Source organism: Macaca nemestrina, chromosome 10 (assembly GCF_043159975.1).
Source record: "Macaca nemestrina isolate mMacNem1 chromosome 10, mMacNem.hap1, whole genome shotgun sequence".
Lineage (NCBI taxonomy): Eukaryota > Metazoa > Chordata > Mammalia > Primates > Cercopithecidae > Macaca > Macaca nemestrina.
In genome coordinates this window covers 120082259-120108230 of record NC_092134.1, presented here as the reverse complement: position 1 = coordinate 120108230, position 25972 = coordinate 120082259, and the positions used below count along the sequence as shown (strand labels likewise).

The 25972-nt window shown below is 37.6% G+C and overlaps 1 protein-coding gene across 4 annotated transcripts in view; it reads right to left on the bottom strand.

The window, feature by feature from the left end:
- LOC105492191 (ATP binding cassette subfamily C member 9) overlaps window positions 1-25972 on the bottom strand; it is a 140633-nt gene that overhangs the window by 19102 nt on the left and 95559 nt on the right. For all 4 annotated transcript variants that reach the window (XM_071072075.1, XM_071072073.1, XM_071072076.1 and 1 more), the window contains 5 exons: window positions 25764-25921; window positions 21568-21660; window positions 12838-12940; window positions 1835-1936; window positions 874-994 (listed from right to left, as the gene is read on the bottom strand). In XM_071072075.1, the coding sequence (XP_070928176.1) occupies window positions 874-994; window positions 1835-1936; window positions 12838-12940; window positions 21568-21660; window positions 25764-25921 (577 nt within the window). The remainder of the gene's footprint in view (window positions 1-873; window positions 995-1834; window positions 1937-12837; window positions 12941-21567; window positions 21661-25763; window positions 25922-25972) is intronic.

Below are 25972 nucleotides of genomic sequence, written 5' to 3'. Positions count from 1 at the left end.
TGCAAGGTGCTGGGAATATGGAGATGAAAGACACAGCTTGAGGTGCTTGCTTTGTCCTTGGGGAAGTGTCCAGTAGGTCAGCACCTACAGTACTACATGGAGGCCCCATGATGAAGGCAAACCTACGGTGCTAACCTCGGAGGTCCAGGAGGGCTCCAAGAGGAACCAGTGCCTGAGATGAATCTTAGAGGATGGGAACTGGGAAATTTATTTTAAATATATGTACATAGGAGAATAAAGAGGAAAAGAAAGCCTAGCATGTTAGTGTGGCCAGAGTAAAAGTGGTGCAGGTGGATGACAAGAAATGAGACAAGACAGATGGACAAGGGTTGGCTAACGAAGGGGTTCATGATCTTAGCTAAGTTTTCTGGATTTTGTCCTTGAAGAGCTAGATGGCTGTTGAAAAACTTAGGTAAAAGAATGCCTTCTAAGCTTGGAGATTTGCATTTAATGAAGATTATTCTGTCCTCAGTATTGAATTTCCTGACAGTTTTATTCTAGCAAAGTTGGGAATCTCAGTCCGTATTTTAAGATCCAAATTTCTTGACACTAAGTTAATAACATCTTGAGAAAGAGAATATAATAGTTTATAGTTTAGGTCAGCAATTAATGTAATAAAGGCCAAATATTTTTATAAGTCTCTTTAAATATCATTAAATAAATATCTGTTTGGACTTTGGTTTCATCCAAGACTTTTCAGGTATAAATAGTCACATCTTTTCAGTTGTACATAATCAAGCAAAGCCAAGATGAGAGACAGTTTTCTGGATACTGAAGTGGAAAGCAAAAGCAGAAACAACAATATGCCCAACACACACTAATATTTGATTAAAATAAATATTTAAGTGAAACAAACAATATTTAGAGCAATACCCATTGTGCCTTCATAGTTCTCTGACTCCATAGTCAGGAAACTGTTCACTTTCTTCACTGCACCCATCTGGACCTCCAGGTCAGCCAAGTTCCTCACAACCCAATTCAAATAATTGGTTATCTGTGTCAGGTGATTAAAAAAAATTTTTAAATAAATTAAAGTAAGAAGTTGTGGTTAATCACCGGAAATTTTGGAACGAGATAACTTGGACCATTAGTGTACATGTGTGATACAACTCATAAGTGCTACAGAATATTAGAGACCAAGGAGAATGTCATGTGATATATCAGCAAAGAAGGTGTCTGCTCCCTTCAAGGGTCCATAAGCGTCACTATTTTGTGAACTGTCCTGATTTCCCTGCATGGTGGATAGTGGTATACACTTCTGTTTGCATTTATCTCATGTATATTCACATTCATTGTAGCATCCCCAACTGGGTTGTGTACAACTCAGGACAGGGATCCCAAACAGCCTGGAGAGTAGTCTGACCACAAGATCTGAGAAGTTCTTAAAAATTGGTTCACAATGCTAGAAATGAATCCAAACTGTCCTATAAACCTGGGTTTGGGCCCCAATCTACTATTATTTACAAGATGTAATCTTCTTATGAATTTAAACCTTTCCTCTAACATCCATGAATAAGAGTTGATAATAACTATAGTAGACCCTCCAACACTGCACAAAATGAGATGTTTTCCCCTTTATTTATTCTTTAAAAAAAGGGATACATGTGCAGAACGTGCAAGTTTGTCACACAGGTATACGTGTGCCATGGTGGTTTGCTGCATCTATTGATCCACCCTCTAAGTTCCCTCCCCTCACCCCCAACCCCCCAACAGGCCCTGGTATGTGTCATTCCCCTCTCTGTGTCCATGTGTTCTCAATATTCAACTCCCATTTATGAGTGAGAACATGCGGTGTTTGGTTTTCTGTTCCTGTGATATTTTTATGCATACCTACCGTAAGTGCATACAGAAGACCCAAGCCTACCAATCCAGAATTCGAAGACCCACTAATGGATGCTATAGATGCAGTGAGGACAATGCAGGCTCCCAGATAATCCTTTGAAAAAGCAAGAGAAAATATTAAAAGGTCACTCCCAAGTTCTTAAACCAAATATTTCAATCGATTTACAGAGGTGATCACTAAGAGAATATACATCATTCCATATGTGTCCTGTTAAGTTTCAGAGGAAGAATACCTACGATGTAGAAGAATAATAGCTTGCAATATTAGGGCTGGAGTGGAGAGTGATTGCATGCTCTCACTATATATATATACACACACACATATATATACACAGGATGTTTAGCATATATATATATGAGATATATATGTGTGTGTGTGTGTGTGTGTGTATGTGTGTGTATATATATATATGATATGGGTTCAGAGAAGTTAAACATCTTGCCAGAAGTTAAGCTACAATTGGTGGCACAATGAGGATCAGATGTAGGGTTTCCTTCTTTTTGTTTCCGACTTTCTACTGCATTATGTTGCCAGACAAGCAATTACTTTTGGACCTGATGTTCTAGCTCAGATTTTATGTGTGCTTATGTCAGGATTGTGATTAGTTCCTTTGTGTTATGTAGTGAGGCCCCTGCAGAAATTTGTCTCTGGTTAACTTGTTGGGATTTGTATTAGGTTGATGCAAAAGTAATGGCAAAACCTACAATTACTTTGGCTCCAACCTAGTATTCGAACTTTTTGTCAACTATCTGGGCTCAGAGTCTGGGACACTAAACCTACAGATTTCATGTAAATAGGAATAAGGGCTATGTTTGCTCAGACAATACAAGTATGGACATGTCTTATTGTATTTAAATAGTATATGATTCAATTATAAACTCTTTTCCAAAATTAAAACAATTCTTTAATAACAGCCATAGATTCAAATAAAAGATAGGGACTTCTGTCCATTTCCTAACGCTTTCTTTTTATCCCATTTCCCGACATTCCTAGGTATTGTTCTGTCTCATCATTCAAAAAAGAAATTCTAAAAACTTCTCATGTTGATGTATCACACATCCCCAAAGCAGATAGAATTTCAGATATGGTCACTTTCTAGAATTATCTCAAGTCTCATTCCACTGATAAAACTCCTTCTCTAGATAGATTTGTCTGTGGTCCCTCAACAACAATCTCACAATTAGATGATAACACATTAATGACAGTAATGGAATGTTGAACATGCTGAAGTCAAAGAATGGAGATGTTTCTCAAATGAGCTCACATGTTTACATTCCTGTCTCTTTTAAAAACAGCTCCAAAGATCAAACTGTTGGAACAACCAGTGATCCCAGCCGTGGAATCAAAAATCTGGGTTCAGACACCGACCTTGACAGTTACTAGTTAATGAGCTTAGACAAGCAATTTAAAACCCTCTGAGACTGTTTCTTCCTTGGAAAATATAGATGATATTTAATTCACAAGGATTTTTAAAGGAATAAAAATGTTAAATACTAGTTAGATTTCCCCATCTTCATGTACCAGACTGTCTTTTTTTTTTTTTTTTCCTTTGGATAATTTTCAAATGTTTAAAGTAAACTTAAAAATTTGTATGCATCATAAAAACCTCAAAGGTTAAAGCAGGCACTAAAATTTAATTCCATATTGATGCTCATGATCTTTACAAAGATTAAAGGAAAAAAATCACATAGAGTTAATCCTTTGAGGCAATAAATTCCACAGAAGTAGTAAATACTTCTTTGATTGCCTCTTCTGGTGTATCCTTTTGTTAACAACTTGCCACACCCCTACTCGACAGTTCTTTCTCTTTTCCTCTTTATTTGAATTAACTACACAGATGTAGAGAATAACCAGTCTGGGCTGCTCTTCTGCAGTTTATACATGCCAAAGTGCTCCCAAATACTTCTAAAATATTTACAGCAATATGAATTTTTTCCTTTCAGCCATTTTGGGTAAAGTTAATACTTTCAAATTTGTGTTATACATTGTTATTTCCATATTTTTTTTTTCTAAAAGTCTCACAGAGTTTCTGTAATAAGTTACAGAAAGTAAATTAATACCAGAAAATCCTTCCAGCAAGGTATGTCTGGCTTGACATTAAAAAAAATATGTCATCTGTCTTCTGAGAAATTTCTGTGAGTGGTATATATGTTAAGAGTTTGAGGCAAGGTACTTCTTTTATTAATTTCTATTCTCTACCTCCTGCCAGCTGACTTCATTCATTCATTCATACATTCTTTTAAAAATGTAAGTTGGATCATATAACTCCCCTGTTTAGAATTAACAGTGCCTTCCTGTTATAATACATTCAAACTCAGATGGATTACAAAGCCTTGTATGATATAGTCTGGATTTTGTACCCTGTCTACTCTGACCTCATCTGAGATTACTATCCTGCTCCTTCACTATACTCTGACCACACTAGCCTTTCCCCTATTCTTGGGAATACATCAACTTTGTTTCTCCCAATGACTGCCTGAAATGCTTGTCAATAGGTCCTTGATACCTGGCTCCTTCCTATCATTTGAGGGTCAGCTCAGATATCACCTCCTTGGAAAAGTCTTCCTTTTCTTGGTTCCTACCTCCAGCCCTGTGGCTCTTCTCTATCCCATCACCCTGTTTTATTTTCCTCAAAGCACTCTGAAGTGTATGAAACGATCTTATTTGCTTATTTGTTTACATGGTTATTTTCTATCTATTCTCATTAGAATCTACGTTCCATGAGGACAGGGTCTTTGAATTTTTACCATTATTATCTCCAGCAATAAGAATAATGCTAAATACATTGATTGTGAAACTTCAGTACTTCTTTGTGCAGTAAATGACTAGATAAATTCACCCCTTCATAAAACATTCACTGAGTTTTTCTATGAGCTGAGTATTTTCCAACTTAGGACTTCTCCCAAATTTGCTTTTAGGATTTGTATAAATCATTTAAGTCTCTACCAATCTCATTTCCAGGTTTTAAGAGCTGAACATGTAAAGATACTACAAGGGTGTATTTTTTATAAAGTGGGAAGTCCAACACCGAGTTTTATAATCTTTTAACTTCCATGTCCATTTAGAACTGTAATGTGAGTCTCTTAAAAAAACTTTGCTATGTTTAAGTGTTATGAGTTATTTCCTTTTCTAAAGCCAAAAGTACTTTTACCTAACTCATGAATTTCATCATTCAGTTCCAAATTATTATATATATATTTTTTACTATTTTAATTGTGGGGAAAAAAACCTCACAAAATGCTGTTGCTGTGTTTTTTATAAAGAATAGATTTGGACTAGAATATGACAAGGTCATAGCTGACTGAAATATCAAAAATCAGTGGGTCTAAATAAATGGAAATTAAAAAGTGGGAGTAATATGAATATAAATATAATAAAGGAAAGGTAAAACATTATGCAGTCAATTTCTCTCTATTAAGTTTAGTTTACTATGGAAATCTTTGTATTCTAAATTGGGCTCCTGAATTCACCCACTGTAAAGAATGACATGGTAGATTTGATTAGAAGATAATTTAAACTATTTTCTGTTGAATTAAAATGATAATTCTGGTAACAGATAGGTAGTGTTATTCTGGCAAAAGGGCCAGCAAAAGAAGTGAAAACAGATGATGGGAGAAAAAGGAGAAGACTCATCAATAAGTTGTAGTCAGTATATATTTTCTGGGCCCCTTTCACGTGGTTAATGTTTCAAAACTACTTGTATAATTTTCAATACGATCGCTGGATATTATTAGTTATTAGGCCAGCAATACAAATATGCTCACATTCATATATTAAAATGTTTTAGAAATATTTTTGACTCTTCAGCAAAAGAAAGATAGTTTTAGAGGTACATTTTACAGCAAAAATTTTGAGAAGAGGAACTGATTTTCAAAATCTAGAATCTACTAAATTCAAATAGATATTATAGTTTGAAAGCCAATATGTCTATAGTTTAGTACCTGTAACAAAGTTATTTTATTATAAAAATATTTTTAAACTTTCTTTTTAAAGAAAAAGCCATTCTGTCTTTTCATCATACTAACTAGACACTTTCCAGCTCACTGCTGGATTATTACCACTGCTAAAAACTGTTTTTTTGGTTTTTTTTTTCTAAAGTACTGGAAATATTTTAGAGACTTCTGATCAGAATTTTATCTTGATTTGCATAAGGGATGAAGCCCCTTTTTGTACTATACCTTTCAAAAAATATACAGCAAAATCACTAAATTTCAATCACTTCTCTTCAAATATTACAGTAGTATAGGAATGTGAAATTAATAACTAACATAAAAGCTTTTGTGGCCAGGCACGGTGGCTCATTCCTGTAATCCCAGCACTTTGGGAGGCCGAGGCGGGCAGATCACAAGATTAGGAGATTCAGACCATCCTGGCTAACACAGTGAAACCCCGTCTCTCCTAAAAACACAAACAACTAGCTGGGTGTGGTGGCGGGCACCTGTAGTCCCAGCTACTCAGGAGGCTGAGGCAGAAGAATTGCTTGAACCCGGGAGGCAGAGGTTGCAGTGAGCTGAGATCGTGCCACTGCACTCTAGCCTGGGCAACAGAGCGAGACTCCATCTCAAAAAAAAAAAAAAAAAAACCATAAAAATAAAAAAAATGCTTTTGTTAGGTCTCTGATTTTCACTTCCTTTACTGTTAAACATAAGTTTAATGAACCATAAAGTGACCCTATGGTTACATCTTTCCATTCCTCTGCAAATATGTGAGTAGCAAAACAGCTTAGAGGCAATAAACTAAGAAAGGAGAAGCAGATGGTTTGCATAACTTTCACAGAGGACAGCAAATACTTAGGGATCACTAATAGCATTTATTCTACTGCTGTAGCCTTACACATCCTAAGCAATCTACTCAGTGAAAACCACCTTCCATCCAAATGATACAATGAAACGGGAGACTGAACTTAGGAAACAGAAGTTACAACATAGATGAATTATCTACTTTCAAAAGAGGGCTTTTATCTGTAGAATAGTAAATTATAACTTCCATCAATTTTGTGAATTCAATACTCCCCACCAGAAGATTCCCATGTCAAAAGAGAGGCCTCTTTTCAGATTTCTAGTGATTCAAAGACATCTATCTATATTTGGAATTATAATGAAAATTGTAATTCTCTATAAAGCAGCCTTGTAAATAGTTAATAGCAACTGAAAAGTATGTGATCCCTCTCCTTCATATAGCACTCAGGAGCACATTATGGTACCACTGGGTATCTGCAAGAATATATTAGGACCTCCATATTACGAGATCACTGTATCCCTGTCTGTCGTTGAATTGTGAACACACAGAAAAGCAGTGTTATCTCACAAAATAGACTCTTGTGCAAGTTCACCCTAAAGACCATTTTGACTTTAGCCTGTTGACTCTAAAGTCTTTATTTTTGGCTTCTTGATGTGAATTTTCTTTTATCCTTTCACCACACAGCAAGACAAAGCCTTGGAAAGACAGCCTTTAGATAAAGTTACTCCATTTTTGCAACTGAAAACACCAATGCCAAAGAACTGGAATTGTTTAGTGCAAAGGGATGAAGAGAAAACACCGTGCTGAACGAAAGGACGCAAGCAGCATTCAGAGGTTAGGCTGTAGTGACACATTGCACTCAACCATGGCCGGCTTCACTTGGCACCCAGAGGAAAAACAGTCCCCTCTGCTGCCAAAGCAAGTCTGGTGGCCAGCCACAGTCTAGCCGCTTTCTACCAGCCAAATTATCTACCAGCCAAATTATTTTATTCTTTTAGTCTCTTGTCCTTTTATGATTTGAGTGTGTTATGGTCTTTATTTTTTTTTCCCAATTCAAAATGAATATGAAATGAATATGGTGGGCAAGGCTAGATCTTCCGTAGGGAAAACTGTGTGCGCAAAGAGGATAAATCATGATTGTCTTAACTCTTACTTAACATGACTGGGAAAAGAAAAGAAAGCTCTATAGTATTAAAAAAAACATAAACAATTATTTTTAGATACATTCCATCAATATCTAGTTTATTGAAGTTTTTAGCATGAAGGGGTGTTGAATTTTATCGAAGGCCTTTTCTGCATCTATTGAGACAATCATGTGGTTTTAGTCATTGGTTCTGTTGACGTGATGGATTATGTTTATTGATTTGCATATGTTGAACCAGCCTTGCATCCCAGAGATGAAGCCGACTTGATCGTGGTGGATAAGCTTTTTGATGTGCTGCTGGATTCGGTTTGCCAGTGTTTTATGGAGGATTTTTGCAATGATGTTCATCAGGGATATTGGCCTGGAATTTTCCATTTTTGTCGTGTCTCTACCAGGTTTTGGTATCAGGATGATGCTGGCCTCATAACATGAGTTAGGGGGGAGTCCCTCTTTTTCCGTTGTTTGCAATAGTTTCAGAAGGAATGATACAAGCTCCTCTTTGTACCTCCGGTAGAATTCGACTGTGAATCTGTATGGTCCTGGGCTTTTTTTGGTTGGTAGGCTATTAATTATTGCCTCAATTTCAGAACTTTTTATTGGTCTATCCAGGGATTTGACTTCTTCCTGGTTTAGTCTTGGGAGGGTGTATGTGTCCAGAAATTTATTCATTTCTTCTAGATTTTCTAGTTTATTTGCGTAGAGGTGTTTATTGCATTTTCTGATGGTAGTTTGTATTTATGTGGGATTAGTGGTGATATCCCCTTTATCATTTTTTATTGTATCTATTTGATTCTTCTCTTTTTTCTTCTTTATTAGTCTGGTTAGCAGTCTATCTATTTTGTTGATCTTTTCAAAAAACCAGCTCCTGGATTCATTGATTTTTTTGAAGGGTTTTTCGTGTCTCTATCTCAACATATGAAAAAAAGCTCATCGGCCGGGCGCGGTGGCTCAAGCCTGTAATCCCAGCACTTTGGGAGGCCGAGATGGGCGGATCACAAGGTCAGGAGATCGAGACCATCCTGGCTAACACGGTGAAACCCCGTCTCTACTAAAAAAAAAAACACAAAAAATTAGCCGGGCGAGGTGGTGGCGCCTGTGGTCCCAGCTACTCAGGAGGCTGAGGCAGGAGAATGGCGGAACCCGGGAGGCGGAGCTTGCAGTGAGCTGAGATCTGGCCACTGCACTCCAGCCTGGGCGACAGAGCGAGACTCCGTCTCAAAAAAAAAAAAAAAAGCTCATCATCACTGGTCATTACAGAAATGCAAATCAAAACCACAATGAGATACCATCTTATGCCAGTTATAATGGCGATCGTTAAAAAGTCAGGAAACAACAGATGCTGGAGAGGATGTGGAGAAATAGGAACGCTTTTACACTGTTGGTGGGAGGGTAAATTAGTTCAACCATTGTGGAAGACAGTGTGGCCATTCCTCAAGGATCTGGAACCAGAAATACCATTTGACCCAGCAATCCCATTACTGGGTATATATCCAAAGGATTATAAATCATTCTACTATAAAGATACATGCACACATATGTTTATTGCAGCACTGTTCACAATAGCAGAGACTTGGAACCAATCCAAATGCCCATCAATGATATACTGGATAAAGAAAATATGGCACATATACACTATGGAATACTATGCAACCATAAAAAAGGATGAGTTCGTGTCCTTTGTAGGGACATGGATGAAGCTGGAAACCATCATTCTCAGCAAACTAACACAGGAACAGAAAACCAAACACTACATGTTCTCACTCATAAGTGAGAGTTGGACAATGAGAACACATGGACACAGGGAGGGGAACATCATACACTGGGGTCTGTCAGGGTGTTGGGGGCTAGGGGAGTGATAGCATTAGGAGAAATGCCTAATGTGGATCACAGGTTGATGAGTGCAGCAAACCACCACGGCATGTGTATACCTATGTAACAAATGCACAGGTTCTGTGTATGTATCCCAGAACTTAAAGTATAATTAAAAAATACATATATATATAAGCAAAAATTGGATGAGGTTCAGGGAACTTCCCGAATTCAACAAAAGGTGTTTCTACTCTGGTTTCTCTCTCTTCTTTCTTGAGGTTTTCTGTCAACAGCAGTGACATGGCTTTGGAAAGTTAAAACTGGGCATGAAGAGGAAGGGAGGGGAAACATAGCCACAGAAAGCAATGATATCATGTTTTCTCCCGTTTCCATTATGGCTCTGAGTCCATGAATTAGAGTTGGTGAAATCTGTGTGAAGAAATCCTGCTTGCCTCTTCTAATTTATGCCCAATGAAGTGACCTTCTTTGTACCATTTTGGTTGCGTTCCTGCTCTGGGAACTCTAAGAATGTTTGCTAGAAGCAGATATTTATGTGAACTTACTGAGTAATATGACAAAGAGGGGGTCGTGTCCATACCACAGATAAGATCAATGCAGATGTACTGGGCCAAATAGAAATTTTTATTACTTTTTTTAAAAAGTGACTTATGAGGCAGAATATATCCAGCTGTGGGGTGTAGAGAACAGTTCACACCCTAGTCTCCGAGGTCCTATATCTCAACTTCATTTTTCTCACACAAGATCCAGTTATTCCAAACTAAAATTCTGTCTCCAGTGATGTGGATATGCCCACAGAAACACAGTAGTAATGAGGTCATTTATATGTGCACAGTTGAGAGAAAAGGTTATTTCCCAGGAGAAGTCATCTACCTTATTTAACACTCCTACTGTGGCATATGTTCTTGGATTATAGTATTTACATTTAAATACACCTGGTTCCAATGAAAACTCTCAGTTCACTCAGAAGAGCAGAGCGACAGTGAATCTGACTAGTCTCACAGTGGATCTCTGAGATTGTCTAGAGGAGTGTGGATGTGTGCGTGTGTACAAGTGTTTATCCACATAAGGTTACTGACATAGAAATACAATGGATGGAGGCAAATCATACCCAAAGGACCTTGAACCTTGACTTCTGTCAGCAGATATGCCTGGAACTTTGCAATAAATCAACAAATGTTTCTTGCCAAAATATATCTTTGCCCACCAGAAATGAAAATAAAATACTCCTTATTCTTTTGTATTAATTTTTAAGGGAGAGTTCTAGTAATAAGACTAGATTGCAAATCTTGGAAGGATTCTAATACACATAAAGCAAAGAGTAACAAACGTATTACAAAGTAACCAAATGAATGGCCTGTTCTGCCCTTCCTGCTTCAAGTGTCAGTATTTTGGTTTTTGCAGGTGGAATTCAAGATATAGATTCTATTATATTTAGGCAGGTTCAACTGCTTTTTCACGTGGGGGTTAAAGTATTGGGTTATGAATCAAACTAAACAAAACCATTCTGAGTTTGGCTGCTGTTCTTTTCTAATTTTTCCTGACCTTCCCTTTCTTGGCAGTGTTAAGGCTCTAATATCTTGTCTTCTGGCTATGAGAACAGAGCATATGGTTTGCTTGAAGATTCTTGTTCAACACTTATCCATTAACCTGACAGCAGGAAGTGCTAAAGAGTAGAAACAGGAGTCGGTCAGACTCTCACCTCAAGTCCAAGGCAAATATGCTTGCCCCTAAAAGACATACTTGATCTTCAAGTTCAGGAAAACCAGATACAAAGCTAACTGCTAACATTTCTCCCTTATGATTTCAGGATATTCTTTCAGTAAGCTATTTCATCAGTAATTATATTTTTCATATATGATTTTTTTCCCGTATAGAACAACAGAAATTACACACACAGACACTCACATATCAAAACAAGGAATTAAAACAAGGAATTATGGAATTATGGTTTGGATAGGGTTTGGGAATAATGTTTTGGTTTTGTGATAAATCCTAAGTAACACTTCACTTGCCTTTATTTATCTATATGTAATTCCCAAGAAACTCTGCCCCGCCTTCTTCCAACGGTCACAGCTACCTTGAGGGAATTTATCAGCAAACAATACTTCTATCAAAACTTTGTGAAAAATAACTATGTGGTGCTGTTGAATAATTTCTACATAATGACTAATATAGTTGTAGATAATCTCTATAAACCAGTGAGAAATCATGATAACAAAAGCTCACAAGGATGTCTAAGATTCTAGGTTAATCTGTATCCATCAATCAACTACTCAGATTTTAACTTGGGCTCCTTCATTTCTACCCTATTAAATTCCCTTTACCATCTTCCTTCTATTTTCTGTTGTGTTTTGAAAGAAAACCTATATATTACTGAAACGCAATTAGTGGAAATAAGATTCTCCCTATAGTACAGATAAACATGCTTTTTCTTTTCAAAACTGGCAAATACCTATTAAAAAAAATTACACTCAACTCACCATTACCACCAAAGTAGCTTATCCATGTTCCGGACTGTACGGACTACAAACTATATTCCTTGCCTTCTGGAATGTCTTTCTCATCTCTCCTACTTGATACTGCAGCTCACTGGCTTATGAACCCCCTACCAGGGCAGGTACCAGTCATTATTCATTCATGCATGCATTCAAAAGACATTTCTTGAATGCATTTGCCAATTAGTGTAGTAGGGGATTTATGTTACTTTTAATCCAATGCCCATACAAGGTACACATTCTTACTTTATAGATGAGGAACTGGGACTAAAATTAACTTGCTAGACCAAGTCTGTGTGATGCCAAAGCTTGTGCTTGTTCTTCTACATTATTCAAGACAGAAGGCAACAAATGATTAACTGTAGTTTTCTACATTTTGTACTAACATGACCCTCCACTGGCTTAAAACGTAGAAAGTTGCCATCCTTCCAGGCAGGACCAACTCGGTAAAGGAAATGAGTACATCTGTTCACTTGCCAAATGTACTCTTTTGGAAAAAAAAAATGAAGTTATACAAATATTTGCCATTCCATTAACTTATGTGATCTAGAGACTAATGAACACAAAATGAAATTTTGCTTTTTGGGCTATTTGTCTTGTCATTAGCTAAAACATTATGACAAACTTCATCTGTAACATAAACAAACCTGAGCTATTTTAAAGTTCAGAAAATGTGAAGCTAGTGCTGAATCTCAGTGGAAGGCTAATTTTTACAACTGTCTGCCTCTTTGCAGCAGGCGTCTTCTCTATTTGGTTTCCATTTCGAAATCATGAAATGAACGTACCGTCCTGACCTCCAGCCATCTGTTGGCAGCTGAGAGGAATAAGTAGGCAATGTTGTTTGTATCCGTCAGTTCCAGCATACGTTGTTTAAATCTGGTTTCATGCCTGCAGAAAACAAAAATACAGTGTTAGCCACACAACAGGAGAGGTCATAAAAACAGTCACACTTACTACTACACTATTTACTCAACATGGTGACAAACTGATGGCATGGAATGATCAGTAAATAGATTTCTACTTTAAAATAAAGACCAGCTGCTACTGCTCTTTGCATTCTTAGTAGAGATGGTGTGGTCAAGTGTTTATTTCCTTTCTTATACCCTTACTAGGAAAAAGAGTCCTTCTAACAACAACATTGTATTAAAGATCAGTTCATAAATTTTCACATAATTAATGTAGCCATGAGAAGAAGGCATAGCCTACTACATTAAAAGGGCCTTACAAAAACCAAGATAAATTGTGTAGAAATGCAACTCTACCAACATTTTGTGGCATTTATTTTACTTTTCCAAACAACACAGTTAGAGTGGGTGGGAGGTGCTGGATCAGAACCAGGGAAGACAGAATACTATACATTTGCAATTGGCAAAAATATACTTTTAAAATTATCTTTTTTCCTAATATTTCTGCGAACCAAAGAAAAAAAAACCGCAACAAGTAGAGGATGGGAGACACTAGAGATGATGGCAAATGTTCTACACCCCCAAATTCTAAAGTATTTGTAAGGATGGTCATTGCATAAAAGGAATTTGGTCTGTGTACTTTCAGGGTTCTATGATATATATTGTTTGAATATTGATCTTCAACAAATTAAGTTAATTCTTGGTGCTCAATAAAATCACACCAAGTTCTGTGTAACCTATTTTATAAATGAAACGGTTACTAAAAGCCCTATCCATTTAAACATCTGAGCCAACATCTCAAAGAAATTCATGCTACATGGTAGAAAAAAATCTTCTCTAAATCACAACAGTAGTCTCTTTTTATTTCTCAATTATTTTCCCTGAATAACAGAAACATTGGAAGGTTGGATAATATAATAAAAATAACTGGTTTGAAGCTGGGGAAAATACCAAATCAAAATGTGATTTATTCACTCTCTGCAGTCACGGCTTGTCTTATAGAGACCTCCCATCTATGGGTTATGTTTGCAAGAAATAACCAAACTTCATTTGACAGAATGGCAGTGATTCCTTCTCGATAAAAGACTTCCCCCACTCACCTCCCCAATTTTTAAGTAAAATTGTAAAAATTTATAACAAATCATCACATGTCAAAGAATGAAGAAATCCTGGGTGGGGTGTCCATTTGGCCCACTGAAGTAATCCATACAGGCCAATATAAAGCAGACGCTTGATATCTATCCAGTCAATCTGATCATTCCAATATGTCAAAAAAGACAGATAATTCAGTCGGACAGTAAGCTCTAATCTACAATAATCAGAGAACTCAGCAATCACAGCCACATAATTACCTCACTTTGAGTTGAGTATCCGTGACCCAAATGCCATGCTGCCATGCACAGGAGGACCTGGCCTGAATGGCTACTCTGCTGTGGGACTAAGCAGTCCAACCTTACCCTCCAGCTGACCCTTTTAGCGATGAATATAGAGAATAACTAAATGGTGAGGGGGGCGTTCAAAGGGTTATAGGATTTACTGAGACAATGAACATGAACCATAAAGATTATCTATCTATCTATCTATCTATCTATCTATCTATCTATCTATCCTCTCTCTCTATACACACACGTAAGGCTTATTTTTTTTCCCTTATTATTATTATTATTATTATTTTGAGACAGTCTCTGTCACCCAGGGTGGAGTGCAGTGGCGAGATCTCAGCTCACTGCAACCTCCGCCTCCCAGGTTCAAGCGATTCTCCTGCTTCAGCCTCCTGAGTAGCTGGGACCACAGGCACGTGCCACCATACCCAGGTAATTTTTGTATTTTTAGTAGAGACAGGGTTTCACCATGTTGGCCAGGATGGTCTCGAACTCCTGACCTCAGGTGATCCACCCATCTTGGCTCATTCTTTTTTGTACTTGCTAGGTACACGTTTGGTAGATTTTCATCCATTCATTCAGGAGCATTTAGCAATCATCCACTCTAAGCAAGACATTATGCTAGACACTGAGGACATAAGAACAAAACATGACCTACTCCCTTGAAGGGTCAACTGTCTAGTGAAGGGAGGAAACACAGCATTAACAAGTAAAAATGGTGCAACACACTGTCTAGCTATAAGGAGCTTATGCACAAAATGCTACATGAACATAAAGGAAGGGCATGATTTGCACCAATCAGAGGATCAGCACAGTAGGAAATGGAGTGAAGGGTGGAGAGAGAGGAAGCGTTAAGCAACGTGTCACAAAAGACAAGGAAGATAGTCTGAGTGAGGTTTTAAAGGGATAAGCGGAATGTTTTTGGTGAACAAGGCATTCTAAGTGGCAGGAACAATATGAGCAAAGGCACAGAAATGAGAAAGCGCCACATGTTCCGGGGCTTGAGACAGGTTCTTCTCCCTAGAGGACTGTGTGATGGAGAGACTGGAGTTGAGGCCAGGTGGACCAAAGCCAGTGGAAGACATTTGAGATGAATCTCAAACCCTTGATTCTGACAAAGTGCTTTATCTGGAACACTTTTGACTCTTCCTCTAGTTTTGGGATATTGTTTCAGATCCACTCTTAAAGAGTTTGTAAATGCAGTTGGCAATAGTCTGAGGCAGCAGTGAGAGGGGAGGGGTGAAAATGCAGTGAACATTCTTTCTGTGTGTTTCTATTTGGCAAGAAACCTTCTGTTTTCCTAATGGAAACTTTGACACACTCAGCCTGTATCTTTTCATCCATATCCAGCTCATCTTCTGAACATTCTTAGACCTTTATTCTGTCAGACAAGAAAAAAATAGGAAAGGTCACTAAAATCTCAGTCTAATTTAACTGTGATGCTTTCGTGGTAAACTACTTGAGGGAGTTCATTGCTTCATGTGAGTACACCACGAACCCTCAATGCAGGGGAGGAAAAGCAGCCTCATCAGTAAATACTAACTTTCCAAAGAGCTCAAGACTCTGGGGACTCCAGATAGTTTGAAAGAAAGGAACAGATGGATGGAAAAAGACACGTTCGATTCCTGACCACAAGTACCAAATGTAAGGATTCTAGAATTTTATCCATGGCAGCAGGGCCATCCCCACATTTTCAAGACTTCTTTGGGTTTAAAAATGCTGATATTTATGATAGTTAATAAAAATGCTTTACGTCCCTAATCATGAGGGGAACGCAAAGTAAAACCACAATGAGACACCGCCTTACCCCTGCAAGAATGGCCACAGTTAAAAAAAAAAAATAGATATTGATGTGGTGAAAAGGGAACATGCTTACACTGCTAGTGACACGTAAACCAGTGCAACCACCATGGAAGACAGTATGGAGATTCCCTAAAAAACTGAAAGTAGAATTGCTATTTGATCCAGCAATCCCACTACTTGGTATCTACCCAGAGGAAAAGAAGTCATTATATGAAAAAGACAGTTGCACACACATGTTTATAGCAGCAGAATTTGCAACTGCAAAAATATGGAACCAGCCTAAATGCCCATTACCCAGTGAGTGGATAAAGAAAATGTGGTATATATACGTCATGGAATATTACTCAGCCATAACAAGGAATGAAATAATGGCATTCTCAGCAACCTGGATGGAGTTGGAGACCATTACTCTAAGAGGAGTAGCTCAGGAATGGAAAACCAAATATCCTATGTTCTCACTTATAAGTGGCAGCTAAGCTATGAGGATGCAAAGGCATAAGAATGATATGATGGGCTTTGAGGACTTGGGGTGAAGGATGGCAGAGGGGTGAGGGATAAAAGACTACACATTGGATACAATGTACACTGTTTGGGTAACGGGTGTACCAAAATCTCAGAAATTATCACTAAAGAACTTACCCATGTAACAAAAAATTACCTGTTCCCCAAAAACCTATTGAAATAAAATAAAACCTTAAAAAATGAACTCTGGAAGATCTAAACCTGGATTAGTATTAGGCAGGTACCTCCAGATAGAAGTTGAGTTGTCTTCTGTTTCTTCCAACTATAATTCAAACATTGAAATTTAACATAATATTTTTTTCTACTTACAGTTACCTGGAAGTTTTCCTAATGTAAAATTAAGGACAGTAAGCTAAATTATGCTCATGTGTCTAGGGAAGAAGGTAAATGAAAAATCTGAATCTTGACGCTTGGTCATTTTCCTCTTTCATTCTAAATCTTCCTCATTCCCTTCACGATGCTCTGCCTTGTTCTCGTCCCCATCCCTCTCAGAAGATGACCTCCCCTATCCTTCAAAGAGAAAACAGAGGCTGTTAGATGTTGAACTCATCAACTTCCTGTTTTTTACCTGTCAGTTTTCCTGAATCTATTCAGATCCTTTTCTTACATTCGTAAAGGAGCTATATACCAAATACTCTTCAAGCTGAACTGGTCTTCACACTTGGACACTTAACATGTTCCTGCTAATCTGTTGTAATAATCTTCTCCATTAACTGCCCCATCCTGCCTATATCTTCACTTCTTCCCTTCAGTCTTTGAAAATGTCTAGTTCATTACTCTCTTAAAAATGAAAAGACAATAGTAAAAAAGCTCCTTCTTTTAGTGAGCTCTCCTAAACTCCTTCCCACCTCAGTAAAACTCTTTGAAAGAGTAGTTTTTCCTTGCCATGTCCATGTTCTGATTTCCAATTAATTTTTTAACCCTCTGAATTTTGCCTTCAATCCTCTCCACTTTATCTTTACTTTTCTTACTAAGGTTCCCAATACCTTCATGGCTGCCATATCAAATGGACACTTTTAATTCTTTTTATTCTTCTTTTATGTTGTTATTATTATTGACCATTCAATTTCTTTTTAAAATGCTCACGTGATTAACTCCAATGACACCACTATCCTGATTTTTTGCCTACTACTTAGATGGCTTATTTTCTCAACTGGTCTGAGTTTCTCCCCCTTAGTAGGAAGATGGGCTCTACCCTACTAAGTATTAACATTTGTCATTGTACTTATATGTCATTGAGGTATTGGAAGGAAGCAGACAAGGCTGAATTAAGGTGCATTACAGTGGTGTTACCTAGGGTAATATGCATCAAACATAGGTAGAGCAGTCCCTTAGGCTTTCCAGACCTGTCCTTGACCTAGGTAGAGCTGCTACAGGTAAAGGTTTGCTTACGAGAAGGTGTCATTTGGATAAAGGGCTATCAAAAATTTCAGCTGACCACTTAAGAGCTTTTAATGGCCTCTAGGGAGGCAAAGTGCTTGGGTACTGGCCTCTCCTATCTGGATATAGATACATCCAGAGAAATAAAAGAGGGGCTGAAAATGATGTATATATATATGACAATATACATATAGCATATGTAACATTTTATACACACACACACACACAAACACACAGTGCGCACATGAAGAGAGGGCCCAGTGAATTGATCTTTCCCACCATTAACTTCTCACTTATAGGATAGTTGATCTATCAGGGACCAACTTGCTAAAACAGTAGTCACAACATCAAGGTTGCCAAGATGTGAATCCTCTTTCCATAAAGAAGGCGCTGGTTTGGATTTGATGGCCTCAGGCTGGCCTGTGTTGGGGTTGGCCAGGAGCAGGAGGAGCTCAATAGGATATTTATTTGAAGGACTGAGACCACGACAAGGGGCAACATCAACCCTTCCCCTTTACTGAGGAAGCTGACTGGGAACAGAATTCAAACAGTCTGTCCAAATTAGGAGGGCTGGAAGCAGACAGATGTTGAAGTAAAGAGTCATGGAGATATTAGCAGAAAGTAGTAGGTTGAGCAACGAAGTGTCCTTTAATTTATTCACAGAACATTTGGACACCTACTATGTGACTGACTCTGTTAATATTCTAAAGATTAAGGCAAAGGACACATTACCAGCTCTTAAGTAGCTCCCAATCTTGTAGAGGAATGCAAATACACAAACAGTTGATTATGGTGCAGCATGCTAAGTTTAGGATGCAACTTAACATAGAGACCTAAGAAGGACACGAACTCTACATTCTAACATGCAGAGAAGGCTTCCCACAGTAGATGACAATCATGGACTGATATTTCAGCAGTGAGATAAGCACTGGTTAGCCAAATATAAAAGGATTTTGGGAGATACGAGTAACATAACCTATCTTCCTCTTAACCTAAGAGGACCAGCTTTGTTTAATGAGGCAGCACTTGGCAGATCCTATTTTCCACAGGATCTTTTTTATCTACTTGTTCTTTAAGTGCTGGTAGTCTGAAATTTTTGTGCAAGCTCCTCTTTTCTTAATCTACACCCTCTCCCTCGGCAATCAAATCCATGGTCAAAACTTTAACTATTATCCATAAAAGAATGATACTCAAACCTGTTATCTTCTGCCTTTAGATATATCTTAGACACCAGACCTGTATACCAAAATGACCATAAAAAATATCCAGCTGGACATCTCATTGCTACCTACACCTGTTCATAACCAGACTCATGAACTCCTTCTCCAATCCTCCACATCATCTTCAATTTCCTAACCTGGAAAACTACCTACTCACTGGAATCAGAAACTTAGAAGGAATCATCTTCAACTTCTCCCTCAACCTTATTCTTCACATTCAATTTACCCCTAAATCTCATTGGTCCCACTTCCTAAATATTCCTTAAATCTGTGCTTTCTCTCCCAGTCCTTAGTTCCTTAGCCTGCCTTTGTAATCTCTCATGTGGACCATTGCAACAGCCTCCTGGAGTCTCTTTGCCTTGGGCGTTAACCATCCCCAGTTCATAATAGTATCCCAGAGTTATTGTGATGAACACAACTCTGATCATACCACTTTCCTGTTCAAGATTCTTCAGTGACTACCTCACATTGAAAGAATCCAGTCTAAGTTATTTAAAGGTACTTATCAAAGCCCTTTATGTACTGGCCTCTACTATGGTTTCAAGCCTTATCCTCATAGCCACCTTCTCTGTACTTAATCTATGTTCCAACATCACTGGACTCTTTTGATTTCCGTATAAAATAGAAATCTTTATGTTTTCACACATCTGTTACATCGTCTTTGAATATTCTATCTCCTGTATCTGCCAGGTCAATTATTCATCATTCAAAGATTTGTGGTTCAATAATTATCTCTCCATTCCTTCTAGACAGAGTGCTACCCTACTCTCTGACAGAGTTGTTTCTTGTGATATTAGACTATGTATAATGCTGTGTTGCTATTTTTTTCTTAAACTGTCTCTCCTACTAGGCTGTGAGCTCCTTAACACAGCCCATGCTAGCTACTTAGTCAATATATATTTATTGAGCACTTCCTTAGCCCCAGGCACTTTTCCCAGCTAATGATGCTACAACAGCAAAACAAACAAACAAAAAACAAACAAAAAAAATAAAAAAGAAAGAAAGAAAAAGCGGGGAGGATCTGATAGGGCTTACATTCCACTTGGAAAGGACAGATAACTTGTAAACAAATTAAAAAGATGATTTAAAATACTCAGATAAATATCACAAAGGAAATAAAAAGGATAACATGGCAGGTGTATGTTGAGAGGATATGGGGAAGGAGGGCAACAGTGCCACTTTTTGCTGGTTGGCAATGAAAGGCCGTGTCTTTTTAGTCTTTATATGTTGACAGCAAGAATAGTACCTGGCATATGCTCAGTACTCAGATATTTCTCAAATAAATTGAATTGAAAGGACTTATTTGGTGCAAAAAGTAATCTTTAGTATAGTGTACTTATTAATACCACTGATCATTGCTGGTTATTAGAATATAAACTTCATGTTATTATCTACATTCAATGCCAATAAATAATTTTGACATCTCCAATAAAAGGGATTGCACATTATGATGAAAAAACATACCAGTGCAGAAAGAGTGAATGCTTCATGATGCCACCTACATAGATTAGGTACATATGCTGTGGAACATAATGTTGTGGATAGTTGTCTCTTTATATTCTACTCTGTGACCCAATTCTATATTTAAAAATAAATTTCTTAGGTTAGAAAAATCTCTGGTTAAAATTTACATATACTTGCAATTAGGATTTCAGAAAGATATAACACTAAAATATCAATTTTCTAGATTAAACGAAATATTCAGTCATACCACCTCCTTGCTAATCTGACTTAGACAGGAAAATTGGGATAGGTAATTTTTTGAAAGTAAACACTCTTGATCAAAAGTTTAGGTTATTACTCTGTTTACAAACCTTGAATAAAAAGGATTAAATTCTAAAACAACTTTGGTGTAATAGTATTCCTTTTGTGAGAATTATTATTACTATTATTATTTATACATTTATTTTAACTTGTTTATTGGATGCTTCTTCAATAGTCAATGTGGTTAATGCTTTGCAGGGATAATATCAATTAGTCCAATGACCATAAGAAGTGAAACTGACTTTCTCCATTTAATAGATGAGGAAACCAAGGTTAGGGAATTCAGATGCCTCATCCTAGTCACACAGCTAGTATTTTTCCAATCTGTTGCTTCATCTTTTATTATAGTTAGCATTCTGGAGAAGTAAACTCTAACTCTGATCATTGACATCACATTTTTCTTATTCCTGGTTTAGTATACTGTCAGGCACACAATGGGGAGATCAAACAAAATGAAAGCAATGATCAGTTACTTGTAGAAAAATATTTGTTGATGATGTAATTGCCTAGTCAGCTAATATAAAAATGTGTTTACTCACCTAAAGGCCCGAATGGTGGTGAGTCCTTCTGCTGTTTCTGAGAAGTGACAGAGCAGGGGGAGCTGGGTACTATCATCAAGTTCCTGGAGGTCCCTAGTAGAGACAGGGGCAAAAATAAACTTCACGTGCATCCAGACTCAAAAACTGCCATGTTTATTATTTAAGAGAAGGTTATTTTGTCACTGTATTTGTTTTCATCATTGAAATTATTTTCCCCTAGCCCTCAATTAACAAAAACTTCAACAGCTTACAATCTAAAGAGGAAGAGAAAGATAGGTATAGAATGAATACAGGTAGAGACTGAACATAATGTGTTGTACAAAACTATCAGCTCTGCGTAACAGCCAAAGTAAACTGCTACAGGACTTAGTGGAATGACTACTTAATTCATACCTAGGACACCAGTGGGATTTTCCTTAAGCGGGTAGAATTTACACCAGACCTTAAGCTTGATGAGGGCTTCAACAAAATAGACAAGAAGAAAAATAACAAGAACAAGCACTGGTGTCTGAAGAATCTTGCAAGTTCAATCTCTCTGGTGCCCAGAGTCCTTTAGGGCTGTTGTAGTGGAAAGAGGTTATGTAAAGGATACAGTCTTGTAAGGGTGACACTGGATGGTAGAAATATCCTTAATGGGCTGAAAAAAATCACTGAAGACTAGAAATAAGGTAATCTGGCCAGGCGCGGTGGCTCACACCTGTAATCCCAGCACTTAGAGAGGCTGAGGCAGGTGGATCACTTGAGGCCAGGAGTTTGAGACCAGCCTGGCCAACATGGCACAACCTGTCTCTACCAAAAAATTAGCCAGGCATGGTGGTGCACACCGGTAATCCCATTACTCAGGAGGCTGAGGCAGGAGAATCACTTGAACCCAGGAGGCAGAGGTTGAAGTGAGCCAAGATCACTCCACTGCACACCAGCCTGGGTGACAAAGCATGGCGCTGTCTCAAAAAAAAAGAAAGAAGGTAATTGGAACTGTCCTTTAATCCTTTAATCAACATAACTTGGGAGACAATGTACAGGATGAAAGAGAATGGGTGAATGAGGAGGATCAGTTAATATAGCCCATACAAGAGTATTTTTTAAAAAGTTCAGTGTTAGTATGATGCTGGTCAAGTTTAAAATAAGAAGTAGGGGAATGTGAGACAGTCAGAAGAAGCCCTATTTGCTGTAATGATCGATTAGTTTTCACAGGGTAAACAAGAGTCACATATAGCTTGGCTATTTGTAGTTTAGCAGACTTGAAAAATGACAGTGCTGTTTCCCAGAGTGGTGGTCAAGGGCACAGAAAGAAGACATTTGGAGAGAAAAGATAATGAGTTTAGTTTTGCGCACAGTGAGTTTGAATCCTTGCCTTCATGGAACTTCCATTCACAGTTTCTCTAAGGAACCACAGGTACATAAAACACAGACATACACTGAATGAATGGAAATGCCTGAATCTGACCCTTTTGATAGAGATATATTCATGACAACTTTTCTTTAAACCATATGAGCTAGAATTTACAGAAGATAGGCTAACAGTTATACCACATGTTTCAATGCATTCCATTTTTTACTTTTCAGACCTTTTTTCCTGCCCTTCTCTAGGTTTTTGGGGTTGAGAATATTAGAGAAGTGGTGTTGGCATTCACCTGTGAGAGTCAACTGAATGGATGAACATGGTTCCATAATCTTACTTAGGCCATTCCTGGCTGCCAATGTAGTCTGGCTCCCAAAACAAATGCAAGTCTTTTCGAAGTGGAGTTTCTAAAATGGATTCCCTCATTCAGAATTTTCACATGGGGATTGGGGGAGAGAAAGATAGAAGGAAGTGGGAGAAGGAATATGAAGGAATGTGAATAGTCTGTTATTTTTAAACATAAAACCAAATGGCTATTTGTAAATCTGACACAAGCAACAGGTGGTCACTACATTGAGGTTTGGAGTGAAGGAAAAATACTGTGGAAGGAGGAAGCTTTGTTTATAAAACTCTGTTTGATAAAACCAAAGAGGTGAGGGCACAGCTTGATCTTGTATTCTTGCAAGAAGGAAACAGTTACTTACAAAGCTAAGCATGCATTCGACCCATGATTTTAGATATTCATTTTTTCAGAGCATTTCCTGTAGCTAGTTCCCCACTTAAGTTCTCTTTAGTGTATTCAAAAATGTCATGTTAAGCTGCCTGAACTTTTCAACATGGATGAGTTCTAAAGAACCTCAACATCTAGAAGGATCCTTGTCTGTGAGGTTTAATATCATATGGTTATATTTGCTAACTTTCTGATAATTTCAAACAAGAATAGTGTAAAATCCATTGTCAATATTTATTCTTTAACCGTCCTCTCCATACTTTAGTCTCTAACAGATTATTCTCACTGATGATGAACAGAATTCACAATTCAAATTTGTAATGGACTAGGAATATTTTCCCAAACTTTGCACTCCATTTGTATTGCTAAAGGGCAATAATAGGACCAAATGAGTATGTAATTAAAGAAAGACATGACTGATATCAGTGTTGAGAAGGCAAGGACAGATTTGGAAACCGTCAGCAGTAATGAAATAACTCTGAACTTCTTTGGCCCACCAGCATGTAGACCAGCAATAGTATCAGAAGAAATGAAATGTGAATTTGATTACTAGCTTCTCTGTTGTGGTCAGAATTTGCTTCAAGCAAAGAGAATGAGTCTAGGGATGAAAAAACAGACTAAATATGGATCCCTGACATTTCAAGGACCCTAATTCATAGCTAAGAGGGAGAAACAACTATTTCTTCAAATTATGAAAAGTTACATTCAGAGGTTCCAACTACAATTCTTCTTTTCTTCTTATCTCCACCTATTTTATTTCACTTTCCCTGCACTCAAGTCATATTAACATTTTCAATTTCCTGAATAAACTCAATACCTGCCTTCTTATTTTAGCACTTAATCCACATATTAGGATTACTTTGTATATGTTTTATCTTCCTAAGAGACTATACATTTCTTGAGAACAGGTCCTTGTCATATTGCTCTTCACCTGTCACATGGCTTAACACAGCTATTTGCGACACAATGAGTGCTTAGTATTTGTTGAAATAACAAACGTTACTATTTATAGCAGGGTTTCAAAGTTAAACTAGAAATTTTGAAACAGCTGGTATTATATTTCATTTATTCAACATCTCAGTAAATGACAAATTCTAAGCAAATAATTTTTTCCCATTTGTAGAGTATAATAATATTAAATCACTTACTCTTTGGGATTATGTTTGTGTTTTTTTTTTCTTTTTTTTTGAGACAGAGTCTCACTCTGTTGTCCAGGCTAGAGTGCAGTATCATGATCTCGGCTCACTGCAAGCTCTGCCAACCGGGCTCAAGCGATTCTACTTCTTCAGCCTTCTGAATAGCTGGGATTACAGGCAGGTGCCACCACGCCCGGCTAATTTTTGTATTTTTAGTAGAGATAGGGTTTCACCATGTTGGTCAGGCTGGTCTCGAACTCCTGACCTCATGATCCGCCTGCCTTGGCCTCCCAAAGTGCTGGGATTACAGCATGGGCCACCACACCTGGCCTAGGTTTGATTTTTTGTTTTCTATCAATGTCATGTTCAGAAAAAGGACCATAGAATGAAAAATTTGGCAGTCTTAGGACTCAAAACTCAATAGGTCAATCCACATGTTAATATATGTCCAGGGCTAGGTAAGGCCCAGACAACCAATTATAGGTATAATTATAATATTAATTGATACCTAAATGAATCATAATGTCAGGATAGATTTCATCATGTTACAAATAGGTTGCATTTCTAAATTCCACATCTTATCTTGAAAAACACTACAGCAAATGTAGATCACAGTAAATCGAATACAATCGTCCCCATGGGGAAATAATTCCAGGACCTCCCATGGATACCAAAATCTGCAGACGCTCAAGTCTCTTATATAAAATGGGTGACATTTGCATATAACCTACATACATCATCCCATATACTTTAAATCATCTCTATGTTACTCATTCTATTTAATTCAGTGGCAACACATCACACATCGCTTCATCAGTGTGTATTCAATGTAGTACTCGGCACGTGACAAATTCAAGTTTTGATTTTTGGAACTTCATGGAATGTTTTCTTTCCAAATATGTTTGATCTGTTGTTGGCAGAACCCATGAATAGAGAAGGCTGACCGTAGATAAGCTTTTGAGAATGAATGGGACGCTGTTTTACTTACTTAGAGGCAACCCGAAAGTATTTCTGGATAAAATAAAAGGCGACACCAAGGGGCAGGAGAGCAACCAGGAACACAGGAGTAGCATAAGAAATCATCCCAATGGCGGACAGGCAGAGCAGTGTCGAGCGAGTTAGAGATTCTAAGGTTGGAGGGATGTGCTATTAGGGTAGTTTAAAAGGAAAATATGATTAGTGCAATGAAATATTGGC